This window comes from Haliotis cracherodii, unplaced genomic scaffold (genome assembly GCF_022045235.1).
Source record: "Haliotis cracherodii isolate W230 unplaced genomic scaffold, xgHalCrac1.p SCAF_8, whole genome shotgun sequence".
NCBI lineage: Eukaryota > Metazoa > Mollusca > Gastropoda > Lepetellida > Haliotidae > Haliotis > Haliotis cracherodii.
Window position 1 is genome coordinate 58769993 of NW_027266341.1, and position 23896 is coordinate 58793888.

General features: G+C 40.2%; 1 protein-coding gene across 6 annotated transcripts in view; it reads left to right on the forward strand.

The window, feature by feature from the left end:
* LOC139450680 (kelch-like protein 5) overlaps positions 1-23303 on the forward strand; it is a 182761-nt gene extending 159458 nt beyond the window's left edge. For all 6 annotated transcript variants that reach the window (XM_071232484.1, XM_071232480.1, XM_071232482.1 and 3 more), the window contains 8 exons: positions 2895-3091; positions 3449-3661; positions 11192-11381; positions 13744-13968; positions 14734-14896; positions 16019-16231; positions 16742-16913; positions 18074-23303. In XM_071232484.1, coding sequence (XP_071088585.1) covers positions 2895-3091; positions 3449-3661; positions 11192-11381; positions 13744-13968; positions 14734-14896; positions 16019-16231; positions 16742-16913; positions 18074-18133 — 1433 coding nt within the window. In that variant the 3' untranslated portion in view covers positions 18134-23303. The remainder of the gene's footprint in view (positions 1-2894; positions 3092-3448; positions 3662-11191; positions 11382-13743; positions 13969-14733; positions 14897-16018; positions 16232-16741; positions 16914-18073) is intronic.
* The last annotated feature ends 593 nt before the right edge of the window (positions 23304-23896 follow it).

A 23896-nucleotide genomic window follows, 5' to 3' on the forward strand; every position in this document is an offset into this window, starting at 1 on the left:
TCAGGCCGAGGGAAGTGATGTCAAAGATCACTTTTTTAGACTGCAGTGATAACCTCTTGTAGAATGCGAGAGTATGGTTTTACTTCGGCTGTAGTCTTTGTTGTGTATTGCTCAGCTCTCAGAAGGAAAAACATAAGCAGATGCTTTCATTTTCCATCACTTTTTTGTCCACATGAGGGGAAGTAACTCTATTGTTTGTAGAGCCGTGGGAGCCATTGAGAAATTCAACAAGAAACATGCCAGTGGCAAATTACCCTCATTAGGTTAGTTGAAGAAAAAACACAGGGCAAATGGTTCCTCACTGTCAACTTTCACATGGTGTTTTCAATACACATGGCCATATGATCATGTGTAGCACCATGGAACAGATGTAGTGGGAGTTAATCTTTGTGGCCAAAAAATGGTTTTGTGTTTCAACGTTCTTCATCTCCAATAAAACTACAGGAGAATGGTATTCTCGTTTATTTACAAAAATGTCATGTTGTGATTTAGATGGATTGTTTAAAATCTTCTTTTTTTTGGTGGGGAGTGGAGAGCATGTTGTCTTCAGTTTGAGTAATTCTGTTTGTGTATTTTTGTATCATTTTGTGTTTTTTTAAATGTTTTATGAAGAATTAATCAAGTTAATTGTTCATATGCTACATTCTAAATTAATTCAGTGAGTGTTCATGAACAATCTGACTGGTTAATTTAACTATACCTGTCTTTGGTGATATCTCAAGTCTTGTGTCATTGACAGAAATTTAATCAGCGGATATGAAGCTGGTGGAATATTAATCATTGATAAGCTGCGTGTCATTTTCTTCATCTTCGTCATCCTCAGCCTGGTGCTGGGGGTCAGCACGACCTTTGTCTCGGTAACAACTGTGTGGACATTGTTTCATGTCGGGTCCCCAAGGTATGGTGTTCTGGTACAGGCTGTACTTGCTGTCACAACAAGTACACATGTCTGTACTCTGCCTGTAACCTAAGCAACATGCTGTTGTACTGGTGTCAGCTGTCATAGCCTGGTGTACTGATAGCAGCAGGAGGACATTCTCCCATGTCTCTGTACATCTGCTGCAGCATGCATGAGCGATACTAGGGGATCTTATTTATCTTGTTATCTCCATGGATGTTAGGGGTGGTGGGATAGCCTAATGGTAAGTGTGTTGGCTTGCCATGATGAATGCTTGGGTTTCATTCACCACTTGGGTACAATGTGTGAAGCCCATTCTTGGCGTCCTACTTTGATATTGCTAAAATTTAGGTACCTGGGTCCACTTGAAATTTAGGTACCTTGGTCCACTTGCACAAAGTGTCCCATGAAGATCCGGGGTAGAATAGATCTTTAGCAACACATGCTTGCCGTAAAAGGCAACTATGCTTGTTGTAAGAGGCGACTAACGGGATCGGGTGGTCAGGCTCGCTGACTTGGTTGATGCATGTCATTGTATCCCAATTGCGTGGATCGATGCTCATGATGTCAATCACTGGATTATCTGGTCCAGACTTGACTATTTACAGACCGCCGTCATAAAGCTTGAATATTGCTGAGTTTGGCATTAAACAACAAACAAACCAACAAACTTGCACAAAGTGATCTTACGACTATGACTGTTCCAAGTCTATGTAAAAGTATGGAGGTTCATCATAGCTCTCAAACTGTGTGGTGCAAGTGAACCCAGACCTGACTTCAGGAGTTAAAATGGTGAATAATGACACTTGGATTCATCTTTATTTACTCTTTGCTGTGAGTAAACATTGTTCAACATTGCAAGATCATAGCCAAACTGGGGAATTTAACTGGTCTTATCTTGAAGAATGAACACATTATCCAGAAGCCTATTCCTCCAGACATTAATTCCAGTTTCAGAATGTACCATAGTTGTCTGTAGAAGTAGGATTTCATCACAGACATTATCATGATAAAATATTGATGACAGAAACATACCAGAAAACATTCCTTTTCACTCCGTTGAAGACTGTCAGTGTAGCACTGGACATTGCTCTTTCTTTACGTCAAGGGTTTGACTGGCCTCGAGTCAGTTGTTTTGGCCACTGTGATATGTAGTGAGTTTTGCTGACACACAATTAAACGCTACATGTTGGGTAGCTTGGAGATAAGTTTATCATAAATCATCTTAGAATCTGATTGACCTGTTGTTCCATGAAGATTTGGGTTAGAATTGATGTTCAGCTCCCATGCTTGTCATAAGAGGCATCTAACGGGATCAGGTGGTCAGCCTCACTGATTTGGTTGATTCATGTCATCATATCCCAATTGTGTAAGTTGATGCTCATGATATCAGTCACTGAATTATCTGGTCTAGACTTAGTTTGTTTAGTTAATCATTGTACCTAATTGAGATTGACCAATCACCAACCTGCCTGACCCTAGCCCAGTGGGCCAGTGAAGATCCAGGTTAGAGTTGATGCTCATGATATCAGTCACTGTATTGTCTGGTCCAGACTTGATTATTTACAGACCGCCGTCATATAGCTCGAATATTGCTGAGTGCGGCGTTAAACAAGAAACAAAACCTGATTTTAGTCACTGTATTGTCTGGTCCAGACTTGATTTTTTACAGACCATCATCATATAGCTGGAATATTGCTGAGTGCGGCGTTAAACAAGAAAGGGTACAGTTTGTGAAGCCTATATATGTGTAAGATCATGACCTTGAGACTGATGTTGCCCTTGACCTACATCACACAGAGGCCCTGGTTTGTATCTATAAAGGGCACAGTTTGTGAAGCCTATGTGTAAGCTCATGACCTTGAGACTGATGTTGACCTTGACCTACATCACACAGACCCTGATTTGAATCTGTAAAGGGCACAGTTTGTAAAGCCTATGTATCATATCATGACCTTGAGACTGACATTGACCTTGACCCTTGTGTATGTTGCAGGTAAGATCGAGCTGAAGGAGGAGACAGTGGAGAGTCTGTTGTCGACGGCATGTCTGCTGCAGCTGTCGGAGGTGGTGGAAGCATGCTGCAGCTTCCTCATGAAGCAGCTCCACCCCTCAAACTGTATCGGCATCCGCCAGTTTGCCGACGCTCAGGGATGCACCAACCTCTACAAGGTGGCCAACAACTACGTGATGGTGAGTACTCCAATGGGGCTCCTGGGTCCATATACCAGCATGCTGTGTTCAATATGATCTGTAGACAGTGGTAGAAACTTGCATTATAGTCCTCTAGTCCTTACAATGTATCAAAATATTGCTGACTATAACATAAAACAAACTTCAAATGCTCACTTGAAGAGTCTTTGATATTGCCAAAGTGACTTTAAATCTTTTCTCATTCACTCTTACTCAGACTGTCTCTCATCTGTCACATGATTACTCTCTCGCTGTGTAATTAGCAGGTAGAACTTTGTGTACAGTGGGATGCACATCCTTGAGTGTAGTCAGTAGTCTGTCAGCAGCTCTCCAATGTCCATGTTCCTGGTGTTGCAGGAGAACTTTGTGGAGGTGATGAACAACCAGGAATTCCTCATCCTCCCGTCGGAGGAAGTCTGTAACCTCCTTGCCAGCGATGACCTCAACGTACCCAACGAAGAAACCATCTTCGAAGCTCTTGTCAAGTGGTCCAAACATGATTTGAATAACAGGAAAAAATGTCTTCCCAAACTTCTGTCTCACATCAAGCTTCCACTGATGGCACCACAGGTGAGAGCTTTTACAAATTATGTTAAGACATCAGACCTTTCCCTGTAAAGTATAGACTGGAATCGGCTCCAGGCTTGTCAGATGTTGCTTAGATGGGGATTAGGTGGTCCAAATGGCTGAAGCTCTGTTTACTTTTGGACCTTAGTGCTGTGACCAAAGTTGGCTTTGTGGACTTGGACTGGAGTCCATGACAAGATTCCTAGTTTGACCTTGCTGTTGCTGTTTAATGGCTCTGATGGCTGTAGGAGTAATGGACTGTCTATCCTGAATGATTAAATGAAATCCCAAGCCTCCACCCATTGTCAGTTTAATTTTTAATTTTATTATCAATGCAGCAGTATGATGTCATGTAGCTTTGACTGCCCATCCAGCTTAAGAGATTCACTAAAATGCATAAGTGCAAATATCGAAAAATTTTATATTCAGTATTTCAACCTATATGGGAAATACTTCCATGTTATTACCCATTGGTCTATCTGTGCTAGATCAGAATATTCATCAAAAGGATACAATGGAACCTCATTAATGTGGACACTGTTAATGCAGAAACCCTTTCTTCCGAACAATTACTGTTAAAACAACTATTTGTGGTTGGTGCATTGAACCCCATTAATCAGGACAATGTGCCAGTTTTACTGGAAACGAGCATCCAGATTTGCAGGGTTTCCCTGTATACAACCGGCAGTCTGAAACTCCATTCATTCTCTCAACAACTTGTAGTAGTCCATTTATGCCACTTCTAAAACCTAGACGTTAGGTAATCCTATTGGTTGTTTATGTGAACTCAAACTCATTCTGTGTGCAGAGTTATTGTAAACCTTAGATAACGGAGACTCTGATCGTCCCAGAGGGCTCTAGCAGGCCATCATGTGGTCTTGGTAGGGCTCCCACCACAATAAATGGCCTCACTAGCGTGCCTTTTATGTTGGAGGTTCATGGTGAACAAAGCACCCTTGGCTTAGTCTTCGTGTGTTTTTTGCTTTGAGATATGTTTTTTTCCAATTCTCTATTGATTCAAGACTACAGTGTAAGAATAAGTCTATTGTCTGTATGACAAGCATGTGTCATGGCTTGTATATCCAACATGTCATTTCCACTTGACTAATGTTTTGGTTATGTACAGGTCTTGTGAGAAGATTGTCCCAAAAACTGTGTTTGAAAAGGTCATATGATATATTTATCTGTGTCTATTGAATTATTTGTTTTATAAGAAACTATTCCAACATATATATATATAATTAAAACCTACAAATTAAATTTGGATATTTTCATTCCTTGTCAAAGATAACAATTCATTCATTATGAATGATTCACGTCTTGTAAATAGCATTCAGGACGACAGTATCTGTATCAGTGTATGTTTTTTGTGGTTGTCAATATCCTACAATCTTTTTACAGAAAAACTTTGTATCTAAGCTTGGGTTAGAAAATCGACATGCATTCTTAAAACACTCTGTATCTATGTTCTCAATTATTAAAAAGATGTGTTATCATCCCAGAAATACCTTCTCTCCGAGATACCAAAATGTCAAAATGGCCATTTTTTTTTTCTTTGCAAGTTAATAAACTTACATGATATCTCAAAGAAATACTTTGTAGCTAAGTTCCTACATGAAAAACTACCATTATCTGACAGGAATGATAAATAAGCTTGACAAGCCTGAACCAGCGTTTGGCCACAGTCTTCTGTCTCTGCGTAGCTCGGGCTGCTGCTGATGGTGTTCCCCTTTGTCACTCATGATACAGTAATCCCCCACTGCCTCCACTCCACTCCACTGCATTTAATCAAAAGTTCAGACCTGTCGATGGTGTGCTCTGCATTAATTAATGATGATTATTTCCATTCTGACAATAGTTGAGTGCCGGGGCTTAAGCCCCACAGGGATCAGGCTCCTTCCTATTGGTGATGGCAAGGGAGTTCTTCAGTTGGGTAACCTTGGCTTGTAAACAGCTGATGGTCGTTGAACTGCATCCATGTGAATTATGGATAACTTCAACAGCTATGTATATAGTGGGACAGATATATTATTGGATATTTTTCTTAATTTTGAAAGAAACCAACAATGAGGGTTGAAATTTTAAAATATTTGGTTTTGAATAATGATTGTATTCACCAATTAAAAACATTTTTCAATTTGATGATTACTCTAGAATATTGGATGATGAAGGGGAATTTAAGCCCAGAAATTAGGCTAAACTACTTGTAATCCTAAAATAGAAATGCCTTGATTCCTTTGTTCATTTTCTGAAAACAGCTTCATCCAGAGCTGCTGCTGTCATAACTTTGCCTGTAGACTTATAAATGCCTTAGACATGAGATATATTCTGACATTGATGTTTGTTAGTTTTAGAGTTGATGCTGTCATAACTTTAAATTCTAACATATTGATTTATGAGGGTCATACAGCTGATGTTATGACTTTCAACAATTGTATAACTCTAGCAAAGTGTAAGAGCTGAAACTGTTAAATCGCTAGGTTCTAACATCATGGACATCGGTGAGTGGAGGTGAAAAGGGGTTAAACGTCATGTTTATTGTACTTACATGGAGACAGGGCTGGGACGGCTGGGTTGGGACGGCTGGGCTGGGACGGGTAACTCGGGTAACTCGGGTACTCAGGTCGGGTGGGTACTGAGTAGGACCTGGGTACCCACAGGACTACCCGGACCCGTTGTTAGTCACGTGATATATTGTTTAATGACAAAAATTATCTAGAACTCTATGTTTAGACTACAAATCAATAATGTTCGCAGTTCTCTCTGACTACTATGCCCATTCCTTCTGACTGTTTTTATGTTTGAATGAAAATAAAACTTCAGTCAACCGTGTATCTAAACCCGTTTTGCCAGGGCTACGGTCAAACTTTTCCCAATCGGACAGTTTATACCTACCTCTTGAGACCTACAGTGGGTACCCAGGTAGGGTCGGTTAATAAGGGGGTGGGTAGTAAATTTGGACTTGTCCCAGTCCTAGTGTATATGTGTGGCTGCTTGCACTAGTCTGGTCTAATGCTGGTTTTATAGTGCTAGCCTACTGAGATACCATGCTGCAGTTTAACATGAATACTCCACTCAGACACAGTATACTGACTCCTGTCCCCTTTATGGTGAGCACCAGGCAGGGTAACAACAAACAGCATCTTTTGACGTCTTTCGGTACGATACAGCCAGGGGATTGAACCACAGACATCCTCTCTCTGGGCAGACGCTCTGTCCACAACATCAAGGACATCCACTCTCCGGGCAGACACTCTGTCCACAACATCAAGGACATCCGCTCTCCGGGCAGACGCTCTGTCCACAACATCAAGGACATCCGCTCTCCGGGCAGACGCTCTGTCCACAACATCAAGGACATCCGCTCTCCGGGCAGACGCTCTGTCCACAACATCACAGACAGACGTAGATTTATGATAATTTCAGAGCATAGAAAGTGCTCATAAAGCATGCTCCGGGCACTATCGTAGGTAACACTTCATGGATTACAAACCTGTGAAGATCCGAGGTAGAATAGGTCTTCAGCAACCTATGCTTGATGAAAAAGGCAGCTATGCTTGTCGTAGGAGGCGACTAACGGGATTGGGTGGTCAGGCTCACTGACTTGGTTGATGCATGTCATCGTATACCAGTTGCGTGGATCAATGCTCATGATGTCAATCACTGGATTGTCTGGTCCAGATTTGATTATTTACAGACAGCGTCATTTAGCTTGAATATTGCTGAGTGCGGCGTTAAACAACAAACAAACAAACAAACAAACAAAAATCATGGATTACAGTTCAAAGTTTTCATTCGACTGTACACCACTGGCAGGGCAAGAAACGGGTGTTGACAGGGGGATGGTGACAGATGCACTGACATTGAAAGCAGCTGACAGACTTTTTCCTCCTCAGCCTGACATTTTTCTACATGGTTGAAACATGCCTAACCTGGTGCAGGAATGCCGGGAACTGTTGGAGCAATCATACACAGTTTTAGCAGGGGAGGGTATGGGAAATTTTCATATCTATCTTGGGTTTTTGGCTCTAACAATATGTTTTTGTTCGCTTGACACTAAGCTTCCTTTATTTTATGTTGCCTAGCGAGGGCTGGAACAGGGCCTCAGTGTTCTGGGGACTTCTAGATCTTGTCGGTTGGATTGTCAACAAGTGTGAAACTGTTGTTTTTATACTTTGAAGGTTATGTTGCGTTCACACTGTAATGAAAGTGTCTGGAAAGCATTAGTTTTGAATCCTTCTACAGAAAAAAGGCAACTTTAGAATTCTCGTGGAAGGAATATGGGATGTATAGCCTGCTGAGTGTTTATGAGATCATGGGAAATGAGTGAAAAGTTTTCTGATTTTTGTTGCGTATTTAGTGCCTTTTAAAGGAAGCAATGTGGTTGTTAGATTTTCCTTGAAAAGATTGAAATGTAATGTTTTACAGCTTATGGTTAAACTAAGCTTTCTGTTAAGAATTGTGATGACATTTTGACTTTTGCCTGCTTTCCAAATTGTTGTGTTGATATAGATTTCTAAAATAAATACAAGATTTTTCTGCCATGAATTTGTGCTCTGAACTGCCTGGGTAACCCTTGGGAACTTGGAATGGCTGATATAGCATGTCCTCTCACCCTGATGACGCTGTCATCCTGTCCCTCATCAATGAGTACATACCCCCAGAGATATACCTGGAGAACAATTCAGTGTTCTAGTATACACCTGCTTGGTTTGCTTACTTGGAGTTTAACGCCACTATATGATGGCAGTCTGTAAATAATCAAGTCTGGACCAGACAATCCAGTGATTAACATTCATAAGCATCTACGTGATTGGGATATGAAGACATCCATCAGCTAAGTCAGCGAACCTGACTACCCGATTTTTGTCCTGTTAGTAACCTCTTACGACAAGCATAGTTGCCTTTTACAATAAGCATGGGTTGCTGAAGACCTATTCTCTACCAGGGTCTTCACTGGGAATGCATACATCTGAATAATGATTACAATGTTTTATGTTGCCCCAATCTTTGAAACTAGGTAGCTTACTTTGGTCAGGTACCTCATGTGTTCTTAGGTACAGACAGATAGACAGACAGACAGACAGACTGACAGACAGACATGGGTACTTGCTCAAAGTGATCTTAGTACTGAGATGATTGTAACTCCTATACTGTAACATAGACTTTAGGTAGTCCTACCACTTAGATCATTGGTGCAAGACTTTAGGTAGTCATAGTGCTAAGATCTTTGGTGCAAAACTTTGGGTAGTCATAGCGCTAAGATCTTTGGTGCAAGACTTTAGGTAGTCATAGTGCTAAGATCATTGGTGCAAGACTTTAGGTAGTCATAGCGCTAAGATCTTTGGTGCAAGACTTTAGGTAGTCCTAGCGCTAAGATCATTGGTGCAAGACTTTAGGTAGTCATAGCGTTAAGATGATTGGTGCAAGACTTTAGGTAGTCATAGCGCTAAGATGATTGGTGCAAGTGGGCTCAGGGATCAGTCCAGAATCTGATACAGTTCATGAAGCCAAATCTCAATGTCCAAAGCTGAAATGTTGTCAATGGGTGTAAAACTCTAACTCAGTAATGCCAAAGACCTGGGGTCAATTCCAAAACCGAAAGAAAATCTTTTTAAATCTGATCTCCATGTCTTAAGCTGAAATGTTGATGAAGTGCAAGTCACACCTACTCACTCACAGGCCACAGCGTGTCTCATCATACCAAAGACCAGGGTTCGATTCCAAAACCAATATAGTTTCTGGAACCGGAACTCCATCTTAAGCTGCAGTGATGATAATGTGGCGTAAAACCTTCCTCAGTCACTTGATTGGCTTAACACCCCTTCACTCTCCCTATCATCCCTGTTGTGGCTGTCTGCGATATTGACCACTACATGCCTAACAGCTACTTGTCACCCTGTCAGTCTGGGAGATGCTTCTTTGGAGACACTGACCCTGCCATGTTAGGGTCAAGACTTACTTAATGTCTCAATCTGGTTCAGGTTGTTGATTGAGGGGAAACCAACAGCATCTTGGGATGGCCAGCAATTGCCGAATTAGCAAGCGGTGGGTCTCCAAGGAGGGCAACAATTAATGTGGTTGTGTGCGGATTTACTTTGTTTGGGGAGGACGTACACTTCCATACATGTCATTATAGAAATGGAAATTCCATCAGCGTGACTGAAATAATGTGGTGAAACTCTGGCTTCGGTTGTGCCAAAATCATAAGAGATAACATGGCTGATTTGGTTTTGCGTGTTTGGGAGGTTATTTGAGTGTAAATTGGTGATAGTATTACAACCATGTTCCACATTAAGCAAGTTATGTTCTGAGATCAAGCATGCTCCGATGTGGCTCGTATTGTCAGGGAAGGAGCGTCTCGTATGGAGGGTAACGAAACGGAAAGCAGTAATTATTGACAAGTGAAAACTGAGAAGTATAACGTTTGGTTAGAAGGGATGGATGAACATGAGCGTCTGGCTTCCGTTGGCGGAGTATTGATTGCCGGACTCCTCCTGAAGCTGTAGGGATGATCAGTAGATTGAGAGAAGCCAGATAGATGAGAGATTAGAGTGTGGAGTCGGTGTTATGGGCAAGAATGGTTATGATTAGTATTGATTACATTTGACAAAGACCTGCCTCCGGGAAAGACTCAAGTTTTGCCAGTGGAATTTATAACTGTCACCGTATTAAAGAAAATGCCGATATTTCTAATATTAGGGAATAATTGCCTGGGGTTGTGGTATCTATTACATAGAATATGTCATGTGCATAGCAGCAAAGTCCTGCAGAGTTCTTTTTGGGTATGTGGGTATTGAGTATGTTGTCATGATGCATATATAGAGATTCGAACATGCAACTTGTGATGTCATTTTTTGGAAGACATTATTTGGAGAAGGAATTGTCTGTTGAGTTGTTCCCAGTTGATGAGCCAAATCCTCATGGTTATTCTACCTACAGTGTTTTATTGTATGATAAACAGCTCCCACTCATCATTGATTTTTTAAATATATTCAGTTTGTGTATTGGTTTCCTATCTAGTAAGGCGAAAGTAACATAATCCCAAATAATTTTTATTTTTTTATCGGGAAGGTATTTAGAATTTTTTTGTGTTGTGTGTCTTAGGTTTCCTTTCCTTGATAAAAATCTAATTATCTTAAAAGAATAAAAAAAAACAACACAATATTACCCATTTATGAGGACGAAATGGATCTTGAATTTTTCTCAAGTAAATGGGGCTATTCCACTGACGCTGCCTCTGTGTCCTCCCGGGTACCCAGTTAACAGCTTATTGAGGCCACCTCTAAAAATGTTGTAGAATACCTTAATCTTTTTGTTGTGGTAGGAGCTGAATGACCATTTACTGTTTGCCATTATAGCCAAGTGGAGTTGTGTTCTCATGGTGCAGAAGAGCCAGATCCTCTTCCCAAAGTGGTTACAATGCCTGAAGCCTAACCAGAGTCTTGTTTGACATTACGTTGGTTGCTAATACTGGCATTAAATCTTCCTGTTTATATAGCTTGACTCTATGTGTTGCTTTTTTTCTGTCAGTTCATTGCGGACTGTGTGGAGACGAACCCGCTGTTCCGGGATGACAAGGAGTGCCAGACCCTGATCATGGAGGCCCTCAAGTACCATCTGCTCCCTGAGCGCAGGTCCTCTTTCCAGAGCCCCCGCACCAAGCCCCGCAAGTCCACCGTCGGGGTCATGTATGCCGTAGGAGGCATGGACTGTACCAAAGGTAAGCCTTGCAAGTCCACCGTCGGGGTCATGTATGCTGTGGGAGGTATGGACTGTACCAAAGGTAAGCCACGCAAGTCCACCGTCAGGGTCATGTATGCCGTGGGAGGCATGTACCATACCAAGTCCTCGAAGAGGTCATTTATACCTCTCCTTTTGGCATGGCATCACTGTGTTTCAAAATAAGTCAAGAGTCCATGGTAAAACCTTTCATGTTACAAATCAATGGTTAAATGGCCCCTAGATTCCCATACTGAAACAGCAAGCATCAAACGCCCAATGACCAAACAATGTATCAAAACTAGATCATATATTAAATCTGTTTCCATCTGTAATATCTGTATATATTTTTGGTATGTCTTTGTGTGAATCACTGGCACCAGCCATTCAATTATTAATATCTCATTTAATGTTTCATCAGCTACAAAGTTTGAGCGTAGTTGAAAGACACTCGTCTCTTTGAAATATTGTTTAAAGAGGCAAACTGAAGTATATATAATGTGAAAACAGTTTGGCATTTACAGTAAATATTTAATATCAATTATCATGTTAGTATTAACTGCCCATGAAAAAGGTTGCCAGAATGTGAATATTTATCCAAATGATGGGATAGACTGGAAGTGATGACAGCTCAAAGCCCTCAAGATAAATTAGTTCTCCGTACTGAAACTAGGAGGAACTTTGATCATTGTTTATTGGGCTGGTTGAGGCCAACGCACGATATGGTAAATGTCAGACATTGTCTGCAATGTTTATTATGGCCACACGAAGTCATCATCGTATCTGTTACAAAGTTTAAGTCAGATTATTATGATTAAAACGACCTGATGCGCTGGGACTTTTCCTTTGTTGGTTGTTCTGGATGTAACTTCACATCAGCATTTCAGTAACTCTCGTATCTATAAACTGATACTAGTCTCTGGAGATGATGTGTATGACCACTGTCGGTATTACTGTCATAGATGAAGCACTGTTATATGTAGCATGCTTTGTCCTATATGCATATGGTATCTGTTAATATGATTTCCTTTCTGAAAACAATTATTAGATGTATATATCTCACAGACATAACTGATAGCTAATAGTGACGTTAATCCTTTTTGTTATGTAGAATACAGAATACAAATAAGGCTATAATATGGGAATGCATTAGAATCACAAAGTGACAATATTATGAGTGAGTGAGTGAGTTTGGTTTTACGCCACTTTTAGCAATATTCCAGCAATATCACGGCGGGGGACACCAGAAATGGGCTTCACACATTGTACCCATGTCGGGATTCCAAATCAGGTCTTTGGCGTGACAAGCGAACGCTTTAACCACTAGGCTACCCGACCACCCCGACAATATTATGTTTGTAGCCTGGTAAACTAAAATTTCAGCCATTATATTTGTCATATTTTGAAAATTTCCCGAAATTTCTCCTAGTCTTGTCAGTACTTCAAGTATTAGACATTGTTTTATCTTGGAACTTGGGTCTGTCGAGTTTCTAAGTCAGACAGTTGCTTTTGTGAAATCTACTCTTGGCTACTGATGGTGACATTTACTTCAGGTGGAGGCAATTGATCAAGATAATGACTGCAATAAAAGGCCCTTAGATTACTGATTAATTTTTAAATCGTATGAAAAACCATAAAAGAGTTGTAGCTTATTTCATTTAGAACTGACTGACATTAGCCAGAGGTTTCTGATTTTAACATTTCTGGAAATTTAAATATCCAGTAACATGTGAAAACCCATTAGGTTTAATGAGGTAACACAAAACTTGTCAGTAGGTTTCTGTTACACTGTGTGGGTTCTTACTGGTATGCTAGTACGTACGTCACGATACAGTAGATGGCGTCCTAGGCTTCTCGTCACAACAGAACCTGCCTCGTTTGCAAAATGATGAAAAAAAACAATTAAATTGTTGTTAGGATAAATATTGGTCAAACTTTTATATGATCAATGCAGTATCTTGTCATCGAGCCGGAATAGATGTTTTTTTCATATTTGGGTTTGAGAAAGAGATCGAAGTATTCATGTGTAGTGAAAAGTCCTCACATCCTGGTAACCAGTTTCATTCAATAAAGATTAACCAATCAGATTACAGCACATATTAAGATCTTCTGGTCAGGTGTAAATATTATCAGTTTTGACCATGACAAACGGCTTAGACAAATGCTAGTTCTACTACAGCCATGCATTCTAGTTTCAGGGCCCCGTTCCACAAAGCGATCATAGTGCTATGATTGTCGTAAGTCTATGTTAAGAAGGGAGGAGTTATATTCATCTTAGCGCTAAGATCGGTTTGTGGAACAGGCTCTAGACTTGAGGCAGTGCAGCAGTGAGAGGGTAGTCTCAGATTGTCTTCCTGTTCCAGGAGCCACAAGCATCGAGAAGTATGACCTCCGTACCAACACATGGACGCAGGTGGCCAACATGAACGGTCGCAGGCTGCAGTTTGGTGTTGCTGTCTTGGAGGACAAGTTGTTTGTCGTTGGGGGCCGAGATGGGCTGAAGACTCTCAACACCGTGGAGTGCTACGACCCCAAGAAGAAGTCGTGGACCCTCATGCCCCCGATGTCCACCCACAGGCATGGTCTGGGTAAGGCTGACTTGTAATACTGTTAACCCACAACAAGTACAAGAATCTGTACTTTACTTAGAAAGTGTTATCCCAAATATGACTTTGAAAATACGACTGTTGTAAGCTATGTTAGAGTAGGGAAGTTACGACAGTCACAGTGTTAAGATCAGTTAGTCCTTGTTGATTTATTATGTGTGCTTATTGTCAATTCTTGAAGCCATCAATCTCATTAAAATCAGATCTTAGTTCTCGCTACCGCTAAACAATGATCTGAGGACATCCCATTACAGGTCACGTCACACCGACCTTGCGCGAACTTTGACCGACCAATGGAATAACCAATCAGAAGGCAGCTTTCTCGTGCTTTACCGCACTATGTTCAAATTGGCATATTTTGACAAATTCTCGATTAAAAATTTGAAACATGAACAAAAGAACATTCTGGAATCGCTAATAGATGGTCTAGATTGTATGGATTTAGTCGTTAAACCCCTAACTATCGTTCGGAATACCCTGTCTTAAAGTTTTCGAGGATGCATGATTAGAAATCACATTCCTGTCACTTTCATGATCTGGTAAGCGACGCTCTGATTAGTTGGATGAAAGGTCATTCTGACGTGACCTCTACTGAGATGTCCTCAGATCTTTGTTTAGCGGTAGCGAGAACTAAGGTCTGATTTTAATGAGATTGTGAAGCCATGGTCAAGTGCTGAAAGAGATGGTTTTGATTTCAATGACTATGTTATATTTCTTGTCACTGATCTGATGCCTTGTCTGCTGCAGGAGTGGGTGTTCTGGAGGGGCCGATGTACGCGGTGGGAGGACACGATGGCTGGTCATACCTGAACACGGTGGAGCGATGGGACCCCCAGGCCCGACAGTGGAGCTATGTGGCCCCTATGTCCACCACACGCAGCACCGTGGGCGTCGCCTCCCTTGCTGGGAAGTAAGTACAGCATGCAGTGGACACATGTCTTCATCCTGTAGAAGGTTGTGAGGACAGCTGTCATGTCCTATCCCTTGACAAGATTCTATGTGACCCACCATGATAAAAGTGACCTTATGGATGCTAGGAAACAATTGTGTTGTGTCGTCATGAAGAGGGACATGTGACGTCAACTTCCTTCCGTAAAAAATGGCCATGTGTGCCGGACTGTACAAAAATATCTAATTTTTCTCTCGTTAGTTCGCAATGTAGTAAAAGCATTATTTCAAAGATTTCAGTATACATGTCTATGTTCAATTAATCAGACATTATATCTAAAAGCTGCAGCTGTTACATAAACAGTAATAAGTCTGAAAATGGGACTTTGCAGAAAATGAATCGAAATTTTTGATGTCAGTATCTCTGTAATGAATATAAATTGAAGCTTGTGAATTGTGAAGATGATTTTTTAAAGATGTGATTTTTTCACTTGTAAGGTCCCTTTTCTCCTGCCGGGTCATGTATGTTGAAAATGTTCCATATTGGGCAGTGTGGGAAATAGTTTCCCAGTAGTACCAACCCATTGGGCTAGCTTATCACCAGTAGCCTTCATCCTGAAGCAGGTTACTGGGCAGACTAGCCTGGTAGCTAATGGTTTGGGGGTTTTTTCACATGGAAAACCAGGTTTAATTATCAACAAGAGTACAATGTGTGAAGCCATTATTGGCGTCCCCTGCTGTGACATTGCTAAAAGCAATGTAAACCTCTCTTTGCTTATTTTGAAAAGAAACAGTGATGCACAAACTGCAGCATTTTGAAATTGCATCACATATTTAACAAGCTTCTGATCGTGTGTTGAAGGCATTATTAGGTTAGTGAACCAGGTGCTATTTTGATAAATGAAGTGTGTTTTATGGGATGACTGTTATAGAGTTTCCCTCTGTCACTAAACAAATTGATGACTAGCTGAAGATACTTAAGTCTCAGATGATCCTCGGTTATGCCATGAAACTTGTTCTCATCTGTGACAGGGTTCCCCGTGTGTTGCTGTGCTCAGTATGGATTCACAGTGATAAACTTAACACTGAAACAGTATTTCAGGATGCTCTAGTTGGGAGTAAAACGATTATTTATTTTCACCAGATTGTTTGCTGTGGGTGGTCGTGATGGAAGCTCCTGCTTGAAGTCGGTGGAATGTTTCGACCCACACACCAACAAGTGGACACACTGCACCCCGATGTCCAAACGGCGGGGTGGCGTGGGCGTGGCTACATGTAACGGGTTCCTGTACGCTGTCGGGGGTCACGAGGCTCCGGCTACCAACCCCACCTGCAGCAGATTTGAGTGTGCAGAACGGTGAGGACTACACTGTGTTGAAGGGCCGCTTTATAGTTCACTGATAAACAATGGACTCATCATTGGCAGATACATTTCCTTAGAGGGCCCAATGGAAATCTGAGTTAGAACAGGTCCCCAGCAACCTATGCATATCGTACTCGATACTTGGTGCTTTGGTTGATTCTGTGTCATCCTACCATGTCAGTTTGAATCGTTGCTCATTATATCAATCACTTGTTTGTCTGGTCCAGACTTGGTTAATTACGGGCTGCTGTCATTTATCTGGAATAATATGCAAACAAAATGAAGGTCATCTTTAAATGCAAATAAAAGTTGTATTGATACCTCTGTGATATTTTCATTTGATTGTAAGAATTAATTTAACGAAAAAATAATGAAGAGTTATATCCCTTTGTTGTAATGATTCTCTGGTCAGAGGGATCAAGTTGTAGTTGTTGGAGTAGTAGCTCCATAAATGATTGTCATCCTCTGTTTGACACTGGTGACACGATACTGAATCTCCCCCAGATATGATCCGAAGACGGACCAGTGGACCATGATCTCCCCGATGAGCTCCCCTCGAGATGCTGTGGGCCTCTGCCCACTGGGAGACAAGCTGTTCGCTGTGGGGGGTTATGACGGCCAACAGTACCTCAATGATGTGGAATCGTATGATCCCATCACCAATGAGTGGACCAAGGTATGTGTTACAAGCAAGCGTGGGGCTATAGTGGAGATTTTACTGGTGCTTCAACCGTCTGGTACACGCAGGCATGGCTGATAGTGTCATTCATGATCACCTTGGTGAAAACTTGAATATTAGTCTTTTGAAAACATAGTCCACTGTCCTATTTAATTTGTTGACAATAATAAGGAGTATTTCAGTAAAATCTGTTGATAAAATATGATTAAGAAGTATTTCAGTAAAATGATAGTTGGGGTCCTAAGGCCTGTGTCATCCATGACGTAATTTCACTTACTGACAAATCTTACAAATTTTGATGGCAGAGTCATATCGTTTCAAGGATGATGTTATTTGCTCTTTCAAGAATATTTTTATCCCCCCCCCAACATATAATGACGGGGGGATATAGCCATCAGTATGTCCGTCTGTCCATCTGTCTGTCTGTATGTCTGTCTGTCCATCTGTCCATCTGTAATCATTGTTTGTCCGGAGCATATTTCCTAAACCGTACAACCGAGCTTCACAAAACTTGGTACACTTACCAATCAGGCTCAGTAGTAGTGCCTTTTGCTATTTAGAGATTTGTAGAATTTTTTATTTTTGTCGTTTCCATGGAGATATGATGAACTTAGGAAATTTGAGGGTAGTGCTCTTGTCCGGACCGTAACCTCGAACCCTACAACTTAGCTTCTCAAAATTGTTTACACCTATCAAGCAGGTTATGTAGTGGTGCCTTTGCTATTAACAGATTTTTTCTTAGTTAAATTTTTTTTTTTTTTTTAAATTTATGAAGTTAGGGTAATGTCCTCATCTAGAGCATATCTTCTAAACCATGCGACAGAGATTCACCAAACTTTATGCTCATATCAGTCATGTTCACTAGTAGTGCAGTTTGTTATTTGAAGGTACACACAGTTTACCGACATGCCACGTCGGGGGGGATATGTCATCTTCGGATGACTCTTGTTTATTGTTGTCAAGCATGTTGTTTGTTGTCAATGATGTTTTTGTTTGTTATTTCAAGATTGATGTCATGGTTGAAGTAAAAAAGGCCTGTGTTATCCATGACTTAATTTCATTTACTGACAAATCTTACAAATTTTGATAGCAGAGACATGTTGTTTCAAAGATGGTGTTACTCGTTGTTTCAAGGATGATGTTGTTTGTTGTTTCAGGTTGCGTCGCTGTGTACGGGTCGAGCGGGCGCGTGTGTGGTCCACGTCCCTTCTAGCTGACTAGCAAGAAAGCGGTCACTCGCCCTGCTCAAGAAGTGGCCCTCAGGACTCCTCCACCTGAAGAAGGTCAAATCTCAGCTGTCTACCTGGCTCTAATCAACACACTACCATGACAACCATCATGTTTCCATGGTGATTGTCATCTTCCAAGTCTCAGGAGTTTGATAACCATCATTTCCATCTGTATCCACAATGATTCCATTCATCTCTCTGACTGTCCTTCACCTCGTCGATACGTCCTTGAGATGAAACCAACTTCGCCCTTCATTGTCAAAACACTACATTACTCTACTGTTAGTATGGAACAAAGATTCTCCAAGTGTCCATCGACCCATCTGCAAGGATGACTAGTCCAAACCTGTCTCAGCTGGATCAGACCAGGGAAATCCAGCTGTGTTTTCTATATGCTGTCTGTTGAAGTGTGATGTTGAGATGACCTGCTGGTAGTCAAGGAATTTGTCCACTGTGTGGAATCTGATGAGATTCTGTCTTGGGTATCTGTGAGTGACTGCTTCCATTGCTGCTTCCGTTGGCTGCCAAGATCAAGGCTGCTTCTGACGGATATGTCCAGTGAGGATTCTGACAGTAATTGTTTGATTCAGATTCTGTCAGAGAGAATTCTGTAAGCAATGGTTTTATCAGAGATGCCTCAGCTAGCCTTTATGGCAGTGATTGCTCAGATTTTGAGAGTCATGAATGTGATATGAAATGTTTTTGGGGTCTATTTGGAGCCATCGTGGCTCATTATTGGTGACATTAGACATGTTTGCTTTGTGATCAAATGCTTGATAGGCAAGCTTACGGAAACTATTATCAAAAGTGCTGCTTTGGATGCAAGGGGAGAGATGTGTGAACTTGCATCCTGTAATACTGAACTATGGATGTAGTGGATTCTGAATCCGTTTCCTAGGCGATGTGATTTTGATGGAAACAAGTTTCAACCAGGTTTTTGACATCAAAAGTCTCAAGAGATGAGTTTCGATGAGTCTGACACGATACACCTGACTCCAAGACTATTCATCTGATGGGTGGAAGTTTGCATGTATGTGAGTTTGGACCGAAATACCCCTGCACTTTCAGAAGACAGTTGATATGCAAAATGTTTCGAATGTTTTGACAGTTTTTGTCAGGAAAATAATGGTGTGTTCTGTATCTAGTGATGAAGACCTTGCTTCAAGATGAGTGAGGTCCTGCATCTAGTGATGAGAGGTATAGCATATATTTGTCCTTTAGGACTTTTTGAAAGAAACATATCGCAACTATTGTAATGTGAGTTGACTGCATCGTTACATAGGACCTGATTCTGTGGTGCTGAAAAGTGTGCCTTAACTCCAGCCATTCAAGAGATCTTTCACAGTCAGTGCTCAACTCTATTAGAAACCTAAACAGCGCAGGACGTTGTTCTCTGTCAACTACTGCAATCGTAGCTCTTCGAAGGATAACGTCAAAGTGTGCAATGAGATTATGAAAAATTCAACTCTTATTCAAGTATCAATGCAAAATATTGTGAACCATATTGCTTTAAGTGTGTGGATTTCAAAATATTTTGATATTTATCAAAATATTTTTGTTACAAAACCTTGAAATGTTACACTTTACACTGGTTTGGTGGGGGGAGAGGGAGCATCTGCAATGCTGTTTAATTTTAAATATATTACCATAATGTTGAATGTGATCGTGTGCTGTGCAATCAGTCAGTCAATCAATGTCTATTTAAAAATCAAATAACATTCAATATGGTTAAATCCTGTCAGATCCTTTATATTAGCGGATGTGCTAATATTGTGTAGGAAATGTGTCACGTAACTACAGCACACTCTGAGTAGCATTCACTTCACTTGCTCTTCTATAGGATTTGTTTTGGTGTTTGGCCGGATATTTATTGACATACATAGAATAAATATGGTATCTTGCCCAATAGCTGAAATATTTTTACTATAATTAATATTTTTCTAGTCATGGAAAAATAAATGGCAGAGTGCTTCAGTTAGCTTGGTAGTTCATTCTGTCTGCTTGTAGGATCTGTGTAGTATGGCTTAATGGATGGATGCTAATTTATGATGAACGGCTGCAAAATTTACTTCATGTAAACAATTTGTTTATGGATTCTGATAGATTTCCTGTGAATATAATTTGAGGTAATTTATTGTGTTTATGACAGCACTAGTCCGAGGATTATTAAGTCTGTTCATTCTGAATCATTGAACTTAATGATGAAAGGTAATGTATTTTGAAAAAGGAACTCATAATTGTTTCAAATGTTGTTTTTTCCTCGATATGAACATGATGAAAATACTAGAACAAGATGGGTGCAATGTTATTCTTGTTACTTTGAGCATTGTTAATCAATTTTTACGAAATTTGCAACTTGTCATTCACTTTTGAATAATTCATATTTGCTTGTTCGTGTAGTTATCCCCATTTAAGAAATGTTAGTTATTTAATAATCCCCTTCCATGAGTTGAGGATGATTTTGTTTAGAGTTGTTAGTGTTGTTACCATACCGTCTTTGCTGTGCAAAAACATCCAGGTTTATACAGGGCATTGATTAGCTGTGAAATTGTAGCTCTGTACTGCTTGTACTATCCAACAATGTCGTAGTTATGTACTGCTCTGCTTGTACTATCCAACAATGTCAGATTGTGAAAACAGCAGTATATTGCTACAATCATTTCGGACAGTACAAGCAGAGAGTTTCATAGCTACAACAATTTCAGATAGTAGAAGCAGAGCAGAACGTAACTATGACGATGTTGGAAAGTAAAAGCAGAGCAGTACATAACTACGACAATGTTGGAAAAAAAAGCAGAGCAGTACGTAACTGCGACAATGTTGGAAAGAAAAAGCAGAGCAATACGTAACTACGACAATGTTGGAAAGAAAAAGCAGAGCAGTACGTAACTACGACAATGTTGGAAATAAAAAGCAGAGCAGTACATAACTGCGACAGTGTTGGAAAGAAAAAGCAGAGCAATACGTAATTATGACGATGTTGGATAGTAAAAGCAGAGCAGTACATTGCTACAAATTCACAGCTGGATCTAGATTGTCGTGTCTATATTGGACAGGTGTGACAAGTTTGGTGATATGTAGTTAAGGAGTTATTTACTGATGGTGTCTGGACCTAACACACTGATAGTGGTGCTTCTGTATCATAGAATCCTCACTATATTGTACAATATGATTAATGTATTATGCTACTGTGTACAGGGACTTGTATTTCACTTCTGTCAAAAACAGCTATTGAATCATATGGAAAATCAGTTCTAATCTGACCTTTTAAGTTTGAAGTGATTTTGTATAATGCACTGTACTTTCATCTCTTCTTTGGTTTTGTCAGGTAATATTTGTTCCGTTGAGGAGATATGTACATACGTTCATGAACCTTGTTTGTTGTGGGAAAGTTGGATCAGGTCCTTTTTCGTTTGTGAACATTCACGTTTCTTGGACCTGAAGACCTGTCTTTCTGGAATGAACTCATTCACATGTGTCACAGAACTAACTCCAAATTGAGCAGGAAGTCACTACAATGACCTTTGACATTCCATGTGACCATGGTAGTATATTCTTGACAACTAGGCATATTCACGGCCATCATTGATGAACATCGGCTGTAGGTCTCTTGTTGATCCCCGAGTCCTATACAACCTGCTCATAGAGCCAATCATCACAGGTCTTTTAATTTGTAAAGGAAATTGAGATATGTTTTGAAATATTATTGTTTTTGCTTCTCGGTCCCTTGAGAAAAGATCAGCAACCAAGCTTCAGGTTCAAGCTTTTTGTTTCAATACACCATTTTAAAAATTATCTTTGGGTAGATTGAGTACCACTTTTTTGTCTTTTTGTATCCGTCAATTTAGGGTATGAAAGAAGGGATATTTCAAGAGTGATAATACTTAAAGGTTGAATACTAAAATAATTTTGGGCTAGTAAATTCGGACTTGGCATGGACTACAGAGATAGAAACTGCAAGAGATTATTTGCTTATATTTGCATTTTGTTCAGTTTTGTTTCTTGTTAGCGATCATTTATCAGAAACTACGACGTCCATGAGTAAGAGAAAAATCAGCATTACTTGTGTTAGTCAAAGAAAGTACTGGCCAGTAAAATGTCGTGATCAACATCGTCATCTTATTCCGATGCATTTTTCAGTAGCCAAAGAAACATGTTCCAGTCAGTATAGACAGATTTTAGATGTTGATATAGCCAAAATATTCAACATGCCAAAGTTCATGTAGACACAGAATGTGATGTTGTGTCTTATGCTGTGACAAGGACTTAAGCAACAACAGTAAATAAATGATACGTTTAGCCAGTAAACATTTTTCACTACATCACTTGCACTGGAGAAGTTTTAGTTTCAACTTGCATCATTTTATCTTTAAATATTGTATCCATCTATTGTTTGATGGGTTTGTGGGTTTGCCAACCAGTCACTGTACAAAACATTGAGTACCAATTTGCTATATAATGTGAAGTCAGTCTTGACTTGGAACATTCACGATGCTATCTTGCCTCTGATTGGTTGGTTGTGGATCTGTCGTGTTTGTTGATTGGTGTTTGTTGATAGATGTATCATTGATCATGTGTGGAACCCTGCACTCTAGAGCCAATCCCAGCTTGGAGGGTGTGACAAGAGTGTTATAAAACTGTACTCACCATAGACCCAGGACTTTGTGCAGCTAGTAATACACCTTGTACATGCCTGCATACAGGGGGTGGCGTCACACTTGGTGGTTTTCAGAATTTAAGGAAAATTCAGTAACATATGCAGGAAGTGAGGCATATTTCAAATGTGTTTATCGTTTTGATGTGCTAAGGAGACTACATAGAAATTGTTTTACAATAATGCAATTAAGAAAAAATATTTAAAACATATTTTCAATCAGTCAGCGTTATTTTTTGCAAATTAAGATTTGATTCGACATTGATTTGGCCAAATATATCAAATATTGATATCTGAAAACATGCCAGCTTTCCTCAGTTTACTCATGGGAGGATTGTATAATTGGTCAGGTTATTTGTGAGCGAAATGTCTGGTTTTTGAAAGTACTACAGTATTCTGAATTAATATCAGTGTCAGTTTGGATAGCTTCCCAGAGGCTAACATCATGATGGAAACGGACCCATGGTGAGTTTGTCTACTGGTAGAACCACCTCTGTGACCATGGTTTGTGTGATACATGTAAATATAGCCAGAAATGGGATACCCTCTCTACAGAGGTGGGTCATATTTTCAAAACCAGCAATTATAACCATTCAAACCTATTTATGAAACATGTTAGAAGTGAAAGCTTTTCAACATATGTTAAACAAATTCAAAAGTATTTAGATGTGATTGTCTTTTGAGATTCTTGAAATGTATTAACTATTTTTATATCACAGATGACTGTAGTACTACAATAACAGTATTCATCTGTATATTCGGACCGACCATTCAATGTTCACGGTGGTAAGATGTTTTTTGAAAATGTGAAAAAAAAGTCTCTCTTTGTGGTTCTTTATATGAGAAGCGGAACCAATTTGTGGTGTTGACAATTTCTTTTTTATTTACCTAGCCCACCAAGTGAATACAATGGTCAGTCCCAAAGTTTGTTAGATTTGATGATGCTGATGAATGTTTAATCCTCTGTAGAGAAGCAGAGGTGTCTGCTGAACAACGACACACCCTCGTAGTCCCAGTCTCCATGTGAGGAGGCAGCACAAGCACCGTCATTCACTTCTCGTCCTCCATCCCAGCTGAATAGTTAGTGTGCTTGACTT